This window comes from Alosa alosa, chromosome 17 (genome assembly GCF_017589495.1).
Source record: "Alosa alosa isolate M-15738 ecotype Scorff River chromosome 17, AALO_Geno_1.1, whole genome shotgun sequence".
In the NCBI taxonomy this organism is placed as follows: Eukaryota; Metazoa; Chordata; class Actinopteri; order Clupeiformes; family Clupeidae; genus Alosa; species Alosa alosa.
In genome coordinates this window covers 7,756,570-7,767,703 of record NC_063205.1, presented here as the reverse complement: position 1 = coordinate 7,767,703, position 11,134 = coordinate 7,756,570, and the positions used below count along the sequence as shown (strand labels likewise).

Below are 11,134 nucleotides of genomic sequence, written 5' to 3'. Positions count from 1 at the left end.
TTTATTGTGGTGTGGTAGAGTGGTAAGCTTAAGTGCATCACAGAATACGTTACTGTATAATGTCCCTGCCTTCTTAAATGGAGATTATTGTGACATTGCTGTAGGCTCTAAATGCAGATGTCCATTAACTTTGTGTGAATATCCTTCAGACTTTTAAAATGAACTATTATCTGGTCAAATATGACTCATAAGTAAATGTCAAATAGGCTAAATGGAAATGGAAACAAAACAAGCAGTCTGTGTACAGCTTTCCTTTAAAATTTCTGTGAAATTCTAGAAAATAAAATTACTATTGAGACTGCATTTTGAACAGAGGAATATATAATTATCAAAAGTAATGGTTGTTGAAGATGTGCAGTAATCCTTTTAGAATGACTTTTGGAGGCTTTTCCACACTGTGGTATGTTTTGTATGACCATTCATATATATATATATATTATATATATATATATATATATATATATATATATATATATATATATATATAGGCTATGCCTATATAATTACACCTAATCAATTAAGTAGAGGTAGTCTTTCTCTAAAGCACTTTATTGCACAATCTACATTAAACACAATCTTTATTGTTAGATATGTGAAATAATCTAGATATGCTGTTTACGTGGCTTTAAGGTTTAAGTTGCACCACTGCTCCACTCAAAGGGGTCCAACTACCCCTTCTCTGCATGCCTGAGAGGAAGGAAAGGACATTCTCAATAGTTTTATAATGACAGATCACAGAAACAACAACAAACACCTTCCAATGCTCAGAGTATTGTACAAAGCTCTCTATATGAACTTTTATGATAAGTTGTTAGACCCAAAATCACAGTGGAGTATGCAGGCAAGTGTTACACATGTTATTATGTGTAAAATATAAATAAAATAGGCTATTATGTGTAAAATATGAAATATAAAGACTGGTGTCACAACATTGCTGAAGGAGGGGAAACAAATCATTGTGACCAACAGCTAGGCTATGTAATTACAATAAAGACGCTTGCTCAACATTATGTAAATTTAAAGAATGTTGATGGAGAAAGGAGGGTGGAGAAAGGAGGGTGAAGAAAGGAGGGTGGAGAAAGGAGGGTGGAGAAAGGAGTGAGTATGTAAGTGATGGAATCCTCTGCCTGTTCATTGTCTCACACCGTCTTGTTTGGTGCATATTTCTTTTCCATAGCCTGTAGTTAACATCAAGAAAATATACAGCAACTGACTCCGATAATCTGTGCTTTTGTCATTCGTTGTTCTTCAAGGACTGCAAACATATTTTTAATCAACTAGCAAAGCAATGAAAATGTACCTACCTTAAACCATCGAATAATTAATAAATAGCTATCTGCGGAAAAATATAGTTAATATCAAACAATACCTTGGTAAATTCACCTTTTTTTGTGAGCGTCTTGGCTCCTGCATTGGTATGTTTGTTTTGGTATGTGCCTGAGGCCAGACGCTGATGCAGCAGGGGTGAGTGATGGAGGAGGGGCTTTGGGCCCACGGGCTTTGAGAGACTCTTTTCGCATCTGTTTTCCTGTCAAGTACATGTCATAGCATCATTTGAATGGCACACAGGAATAAGGATAGTTCACAATTTAGGCCATTTTTCAGTGTGAGATTGTGATCAATTCACCTTCGCAGGCGTAGGAAGGGTGGCGGGTCTGAGTGTTTGAGATGAGGTTCTTGCTTTGCTATGTCTTGTGGTGTGGCCCTCTTACTATCTCCTCTTGATAGAGAGTGGCCAGCCCTGCTCTGTGGTTTTCTCTCAGGTTCCTCCCAAGCTTGGCATGTTCTCAACATGGAGCACCGAGCTGGCCTGTACCATGCCACTGCCTAACCACCCAACAAATATACAAACAGCTTTTGATGAAGATGATGAACATCTGTCTGTTGATTTTATTATATGTTTTTTAACATATAAAGTGAAGTTTCCTGTCTATAGAATATGTGATATATTACATGTTTTCTTTTTACTTTTTGAAAGAATTGTGCTCACTTGACCATTTGTCGTACACAAGATAGTGGTGTATTCAGGGCTTGATCCAATTTGCGATAGTCCAGTCCACACATGATCATTAAAAGAATGTGCACAAGGTCTGCAATGTTCTGACCAAACCTTATGAATAAATGAAAAAGAGAAAGTATGTTGTCACTGAGATGCTTTGGTGATATCCTAGCTTTGTTTTTTTTTTAATTATTAAAAAATAAAAAAGTGTTAATAATATGATTGTTGTTTTGTACATGTCATGTGTGTTTTTTGTGAATCCTCACATATTCCACTCAATGAAATTGTGCCAGAGAAAATTTGCACAATATTGAGGTCTGTTATGTTCTATATTCTATGATTTATGACAAGAAGATATAAATGCAAAAATCCTTAGAGATGTTGATTACTGATCTTGCTCTTAAATCTGGATCTTCAAAGGGTATGGAGTGTTTCTCTTTACACTTGCTAGATATTTTCTGCATAGATGTGACCGACCAGAGATATGACATAGAACATCCTTCGGCACGGAATACAGACTGTGAGTCTTTCACACCAGTGACTCACAGTGATTGAGGCTCCAGGTTGAATGAATGTTCTCGGTGGGAAGAGGAAGCAGTTGACAGGCTGTCCCTTAATGCTCTGCTGCAGGTAATACCCTCCGATGTCCTGCTCTGTCTGGGAGCAGTTCCCAAGCCTCACAAAATGTCCCTGAGCCTGGACCTCCATGATTTTCATATGACCTGTCGTACTGCAGAAAAGGTAATATATATTTCAATATGTCCATTATTGTTAATGTCATTTAAAAAATGCATCTCTTAGTGCCATGTAAAATTAATAAGATTAGCTGCAAAATATCATGTAAGGAAAAACTGTTTTATAATGGATCTCTAATGGCATCAGAGTTTGGAGGAGGCCTCTCTTCATTGTTTCAGAAATTTTCAGAAAACAACAATTGCAATTTCACTGAAATATTCTGTTAAAACTGACTAGAACTTACAACAGGTCAAGGGTGAAACTAGACCATAATGCAGAGCTGACAGGCTAGTTATAATGCACAGATTATGAACTTGGTATAGCCTGTACTTTTGTAAAGAGGCCGATAATATGAGCTAAACCATAATCCTACAAATCAGTTTTAATATGGCCCTAGACTGCCCTAAGTCTTGCCTGGAGTATTCCCAGACATGTTGTTTGGCAGTAGCTGGCCTCCTTGCTTTCTCAGTCTTAGCGGGGGGACCTTTCTCATTGAACCTGTTGTAGAAAATGTCCCAGATATCCATGGAGCAGGTGCTTCTGGAAAGGCTTAGGGCTGTTACTGGCCGCTGAGCCAGTGCCAGCCTTCTGGGATGGCCTGCACGGGGGATGAAGGGCAATTCAGGACCATGAACTGAGCTAAATGTAGTATAATATACACCATGATATTTACAGTATAACGTTGAGGAAAACCCAGGTTTTAAGTGAACATTATGAACACATTTTCTGCAGTATGGACATACGTCTTGCATGGGTATCCACAGTTGTCAGTGGCCTCCTCATACTGCCCACGCTAAAAAGACAGAACCCGGTCAGATGCTCGGACTCTACTAATCCAGTGTTCCGGAACATATACTACATTTCAATGTCATGTCAGGCATAATCAACTAAATTCTGAATGGTTGCCATATTATGTGCCCAATTCTATTCAAGAACTTGTGTTCTAAAAACAAACCTTATAATCATAAATGGAAAACATTAGTTAAATGTTCACAATAGTATCACAGATTATTTTCGTTCTGACCTGAATGTTGGAGGAGAAGCCATGTCCTTGAAAGAGTTCCTACATGCCTCTGCTGGCTTCTCAGGCATGCCTTGAACAGTCCAAGAAGAAAAGATAGGGTCTTAATGAAATGCACTAAGAAAGCGATTTTCAGTTAAAGTGGAGGGATTAAAGGAGAATGAAAATGGGCTGACAACTAAAATGGATTCAGGCAAAACAAAGATGTAACACCTTACATACAGAAACGTCAAAAAGTACTTGAGTCATAGCATGCAGCACTAGGAAATACACATCATAGTAAAGTATACTCCAAACCCAATGGAACTGCATCCAACAGTTCCAAATAAGGTTTAAAGACTTTTGTAGCCTATATCTACCATAACCTGAAGTGTTTGAGCTATTTATAGAGAAGTAGTGCTGCTGCTGCATGTCCTGTACTTTTGTACTGACCAACCAATTAACTCTTTACATGTAGTGCCAAATACATAACAACAGAGGGCAGCATTGGCCTCATAACAAAATATGTCCTGTTGAGGAATTAATATTTGAGGAATTAATAAAAAAATAAATAAAAAAAGCTATAAATGAAAATTACATTGACTCACTGAGGTGTCTTGTACAAATGTGTGAAGCCTATGTGTGAGAGCAAGAGAAATGTGTCAGTGATTTTCTACATCTTTCTCAACAGTCAACATAATAAGGACAGCATTTAAATGTATTTGTTTTTCAATGAAAAGGAGAACAGAGTTGGGTACAGTTTCCACAAGGAACAAATGATAAAAGATAATCTGGAATTAATTACCAACTGTAGCAGAAGGAACAGTAAAATGTCAAAAGTTCTGGTAGGATGTGACAGTGATGAGACAGGATGTAGGACAGATAGGGTAGACAGAGCCAAGGGCTCTGAGATTATTATTAGTCCTTAAGAAAGCAGAAATGAGTGTCATGTGTGTCAAATTGCTCTGCCTAGCGCAAGTGTGGATGAGTCTACCAAGCATACTGGTAGGTAAAAAATAAAATCACATAGGCTACAATAAATCTCAAAGTATAAATCTCAGAATGAAGTACAAAAAACAGATGGAACAAATGCCATACCATGGAGCACCATGGAAATTGTTGGGAGAGGAACATTAAAGTTCTCATATAACACAGCTGTTTGACCAGGGAGCTAGAGAATTGATATACACTACACCTAGACTTTATTTATTGATAATTTCATTACATCTTAATGTTACTATTTTCAAAGTTTTGATGAAGCTGTTTTCTTAAATACAACGAATAGGATGAATTCCATTCCTAAAAATCCTTTATCAAAAGCATAGCAGCTGCCAGGTACTAGGTTACTAGTGGAGAGAATGGCACATGGTTCACTGTCTGTCAAGATTAAGATCAGAGCTTTACTATTTATGCCATTTCTCCACCCTCTTGACTGTGACCCAACATAATTTATATGTCGTTATTTCAGGTATTTTATCAGCAGCTTTCCATGCCCAACATATCCAGATACAAGGATACAAGGATACAAGGAAGTTTATTGTCACATGCATATAGTTACTGGAAGTAAGAAATGCAGTGAAATTGACGCAGGCATGGGGTCTCAGCCTATTTGTGCATTTATGGGGGGTAAAAAGTGCAGTAGAAGAGGGGTTTAGCAAGGGCTGCATAAGAAAGGTGGGGGAGGATTGGGATTGGGGGGGCACCAACAAAGAGCACCCAAGAGCAACAGGGGCAAGGAAAAACTCCCTTACCAAGGAAGAAACCTTAAGGCTAGGCAATCAAGGACATGGGTAGATGGAGGAGAAATCAAAAATAATAAATAAAAAGTTCTATGGAGATGTGCAAAAGTTGGAGAAAGTCAGATATGTGTGTGTGTGTGTGTGTGTGTGTGTGTGTTTTGAGGTGTGATGAAATAAGAAAATAAATAAAAGGTCTGTAGCATAGGGAGAGGGATGTAAAAGTGCTAAAAGTCTTGTAGGTGTGTGTGTGGTTTCTGTTAAGAGTCCTGTGTGGGTGGGTGGGGGTTGACTGTGTGTCTGAGTGTGTGTGTATTTAAGGGAGAGCGCCTTATCCAAGAGGCTGTACTCCTCCTCTCTATATGTCATCCTGGTAAAGAAGGTCGGCTGTGTGAGAGAGTGTCTGAATTCACCCAGCCACAGATACAGTACGTTGTCCTTATCTATGTCACAAAGTTAACGACAAGCCAAAGAAAATGTCCAGTTTTGAATAGTTCTGGATCTAAACTCACCACACAGGAATGAACATTAACATGTGATACAAAGGTTTTCACTTTGGTTTCGAAAGACCTCTAGTGTAGACTACAGCCTTTCTATTCACATGGCAACACTGAATACACTGGAAGGTCAAATAATCCTGTCTATTGTCAATAGTCTGTGCATGCATGCTGTTCATGCTATCATGATAACATTCTGTAAAAATAAACATGCATCCTAACATAAATAATTCAGAAACACCTCCAAAATAATAGATTGCAATTCAAAAATGGTTTGTTGTCTTGTCTTGTGAAATAGCACGGCTGCCTTGAATAAACCCTCCATGGACTTTAGTGTGTTAGAATGATTGTCAATGCAGGAATGTTCTGATTGAGCAGCAGATAATGTCCAGCATGGACTGAGAAAACAGGCACTCACCCAAGCACTGCAGTGAGCAACCCCAACAGAGCTGCCTGCTTTTATCAGCTTCACAAGGTTTAAGCCACAGAGGTACACAGCATCACTCTGCCAGCCAAGGAATGTGTGGAATGTCTGCATTTCATTATGATGTCACAATGAGAAAAAAAGATGGATCATTTCTTCTTCTTCTTCTTCTCCTCTCACTCTTTATAGACTCTTTCAAGAGATTTCCATTATCAGCATCATAGTTGGCCCCACAAGGCTTCCGTTTTAACATTCCATATGTTATCTTAATGCAGAGGAAGTAGATTGGGAACCAAATAGAACGTTCCAGCATTGTTTTTGTTTTTATTGTTGAAAGGGTCTATAGCAGTAAATATTTAGGACGCCAGTGTATCAACGTTTGTCTTAAATCCAAAGTCAAGTTCCATGCCAGAGTTTGTTAGTTCAACACAATTTTTTTCCTTACAGTATTGAGTGCTAATCTGTGGGCCATGTGATATACAGGTCTTAAACTATAGAGGGCAAAGTGTCTTTCAGACAGCCTTCACAGAGAGAGACCTGAGGAATTCTGTTTAGACAACTTGATAGGCAGTGAGACAACACTGACCAGCTGTGTTGGTTGTCTGGAGCAAGCTGTCTGGCATGCCTGCGTCATCCTAGGCAGATGCTATATCAAGTGCTTCAACAATAGTATGCTCTACTCTGGTTTGTATGCACTGGCAGTGGAAACACTGCTGGGTTTTGGCATACAAAGAGCCTTCCTGATTCAATACATGTCCAGGATGAGAGATGTAATCCCCTTAAGAGCACCTGCAGCTATTGGCACTGAAATGTGACACAGAATAGAGTTGGACACAAAATATAAATAGTTGTCAGACACAGCTACTTTCTGTGGAAGATACTTATGAACACTTGATAGTTTAACAAATCAGTTATCATCATTTGCTTGAATTTCCCCTGGGGATCAATAAAGTATCTATCTATCTATCTATCTATCTATCTATCTATCTATCTATCTATCTATCTATCTATCTATCTATCTATCTATCTATCTATCTATCTATCTATCTATCTATCTATCTATCTATCTATCTATCTATCTATCTATCTGGGATATCTGGGGCAGCCGTGGCCTACTGGTTAGCACTCTGGACTTGTAACCGGAGGCTTGCCGGTTCGAGCCCCTGGGTCGCGGCTGAAGTGCCCTTGAGCAAGGCAACCAACCCCTCACTGCTTCCTGAGCGCCGCAGTTGAAGCAGGCAGCTCACTGCGCCGGGATTAGTGTGTGCTTCACCTCACTGTGTGTTCACTGTGTGCTGAGTGTGTTTCACTAATTCACCGATTGGGTTAAATGCAGAGACCAAATTTCCCTCATGGGATCAAAAAAGTATATATACTTATCTATCTATCAATAATTCAATAATGTAAACATTTCCGAACTGACTTGACAAGTAACCTAAAATGTAATAAAATGTATTTCATATAATTGTATGCATTTGCAAATAGTAAATGTTGTTGAAAATAGCTATGGAAAAGGAACGGCAAAATCTTCTGTTACATCGATAACCAGCCCTGATAGCATTTTACACTAATGATAATTGTGACAGTAATGGTTCTTGTTTGTTTTGCTAATTTTTATGGATGTGGTCTTATGGAAAGGAAAGCCTGTTAATTGCTTGGATTGAGTGGATGAGGTTTCAGAAAGCTTAAATAAAGAATACAATAAATCCCTCACCAGACACACCAGTGCCTGAATCCATTACAATTTGCTCAGTACTTTCGGAGGGTAGCAGCCATGTAAACACCTGACATCAAATAAGCTTAATGGTGTTTTCACTGGGTGCAGATGACGGAGACTGGTGGGAACTGGGGAGTCGCCACTGTTCAGCAGGGACTGCTTGCTTGTTTAAATATAAGGAGATCTCGTTGGGGTCATCACTTTTTCCACTCTCTTTCCATTTGCTCCTGCATGTGTTTTGGAGGAGGCCGTGAGGAGCTGGTATTGATTACCCAGTGAGGGAGAGAGACCTAGAGCTCCCCGCTCCACTCAGGCCTGTGCAAGAGGCCAATGATTTACACCCTCTCCTGACTAAGAGTATTTCAGTCAACGCCCCCACACATACACACACACGCTCATGAGCACACGTTCACACACACACACACACACACACACACACACACACACACACACACACACACACACACACACACACACACACACACACACACACACACACACACACACAAACACACACACACACTTTTATCTTTTTAATGGAGCAGCAAGCATATGTCTGCTTCTTGAACACCCTTCAGCTCATGCATGAAAGCATTTCTCTCAAATATTAATTCCTTCATCCTTCAATAATAATAATAATAAGAAGACGAATAATAAATCAATATAATGGCAATTGTCTGGTTGTTGGTGTGGTTCAATACTTCTTTGGTGATATGGTAGCTTTCTGTAAACTTATGTCATATTCACAATATAGATTGTTAGAATTCAGCTGAGCATGTGTATGTGTCGAACACCATTGTAGATAGATAGATAGATAGATAGATAGATAGATAGATAGATAGATAGATAGATACTTTATTGATCCCCAGGGGAAATTCAAGAAATTCATTGTAGACAATCGATTGAAATTCCTGGGCACTTTTAAGGTAACAGATCAGCATACCATTTGGTTTTGTAATGGTTTTCTTTTACTCAGTTCAACTGGATACATACCATTTATAAGAATAAAACAGTAATCTGTTGTTACCTGAGAGTACTCAAGTGTTAAACCATACTTATTAACAACCGCTATTTAATATTAACTGTGACAATGGGCCCATTATTGAGCTCAAGATAACCTAACCTTTTCAATATTTACACACACACACACACACACACACACACACACACACACACACACACACACACACACACACACACTCACACACTCACTCATTAAAAAGTGGAATAATGAAAAACAGCAGATGTTAATTAAGATGTTAAACACAGAACCTAAACATATGTTTGCATTGTCCTCTGAACTGAACGGGTTTACTCTGCCACCAAAGAGTAGCCATACTGCAAATCATCATTAATACTTTACATATTCTTAGATGTCACCAGTCCATCTCATTTATGATTTTAAATAGAATCTAGTCATATTTTTTCAACTGGGTTAAGATTACAGTTTTATAATCCGATTGCTCCAAAAAGCTGGTGCTCAGTAATAACATTTGGTTGCCTAATAGTTTTATTGAATTATCATAAAATCTGTTTATTGTTTACTTGAGAATATTGCAATATTCAAGGACAGACATTGACGTCAGGTGTGACCTCTTGGCACTTTTGTCAATGTATAGTCACATATGGTTTTCCAATGGAGGCGATAAGAAAGGATCCTGGAAGCATTACATCAGGAAAAACAGATGGGCTCTTTGAGATGAACCACACACTAACATGCTGAAAGGTTTAATCCCTCAAATAGTGCTGCATCTCTCCACAACATTGCACATTGCAGGATTACACTGGCCTAATCTCATCATAGGAAGTTCTGATGTAATCTGAGAGAAAGGGACTGAGAAGAGATTTGACTGAAATCAAACAGCTATTTAGGCCTCAGCTGTAAATCCAGTATTTTGTAACTTTAATGTCTAAGGCCAGAAGTCCAACCAGAAAAAGGCACTTTATCCCACATTCTGGTGTAGATAATTTAGATAATCTAAATAATTACTACATAAAATCACTATCAAATATGTCTAATATTTTTTTTAATTAGTGTAGAAAATAACACAAAATGTGATATAATACAAACATATATTTTGCAAATGGGTAAACTGATGCATAATAACTGTTAATTGATGCATAATAACTGATATATAGTTATTTCCATTGCAGATTATCTATGCCTTATTTCTAAACCTGCAAAGAGACAGTCAAGCACAAGGAGTGAGTTGCTCCATCATTTTACCCCATCAACGCAAGACACATTATCCTCATGTTTGAGGACTTTAATACCTAATAATGAGATCCTCATCCTTTGAATTACACAAGGCCCTCACAAAGCGTCCTGGGCGTGTGCAAACTGCAGCACAGCAAAAATCTGACAGACAGCAGCATGATACAGCAAAGAAAGAACTCACTTTAGATTCTCCCCACACACATACAGATACAGGCTGCATCTGCTGCTCCATCACAGTGGGTGTAAATATGAGCCGTGAAGGCTGCCCATTAGATTTGCAGAGCCATGCATCCATACAGTCTCCTCTTATTGGCACCCAGTTTGTCCCCCTGCATTTACACACGCTGAGATCTACTATTTGCACAAAATGTGTACATTTCTGTTTTTTTGAAAGTGTAGAGTGATTCTTTGGTTGGGTGCGCATGTGCTTTGATGACGGTGGCAATGTGATAAAATTAAACTGAGGGTGCCGCAGATCAATTTTAATTAAGCAATGACTCAAAATGGCATGAAATCGTCCAGCAGCAAGAATCTAAACTTCTATAAAAAGAATGCCATTTCATGGCTTGGTAACTTCATGATTAAGTCTTGGAAAATATCTGGTTGGTTAGAGCGAGCGAGAGAGAAAGTTCATGGCTGGCATGCATTGCGAATTCTGGTTTAATTTATATTTGACAGCCACTGGCGCTGAAGAGTATGGCTATGCCCTGAGAGCTATGCGTGGCTTTTGAAGGCCTAAATAAAATATTTCAAACTCACCATCTGACATGCACCTGCAGACTCTTGAGGCTTCTTTGAACAGCTATAC

General features: G+C 38.7%; 1 protein-coding gene across 2 annotated transcripts; it reads right to left on the bottom strand.

Moving 5' to 3' along the window:
* Positions 1 to 561: 561 nt before the first annotated feature.
* On the bottom strand, positions 562 to 11,110 carry LOC125310756 (lamin tail domain-containing protein 1-like). 2 transcript variants are annotated; one of them, XM_048268432.1, is made up of 9 exons: positions 11,086 to 11,110; positions 3,759 to 3,828; positions 3,478 to 3,527; positions 3,149 to 3,332; positions 2,546 to 2,729; positions 1,991 to 2,110; positions 1,628 to 1,827; positions 1,370 to 1,528; positions 562 to 687 (listed from the first exon to the last, which is right to left on the bottom strand). In XM_048268432.1, the coding sequence occupies exons 1-9, from the start codon at positions 11,093 to 11,095 to the stop codon at positions 669 to 671; spliced, it is 996 nt and encodes a 331-aa protein (XP_048124389.1). In that variant the 5' UTR covers positions 11,096 to 11,110; the 3' UTR covers positions 562 to 668. The 2 variants fall into 2 exon arrangements, with proteins under 2 accessions (XP_048124389.1, XP_048124388.1); XM_048268431.1 differs by having other exon boundaries at positions 1,384 to 1,528.
* Positions 11,111 to 11,134: the final 24 nt, after the last annotated feature.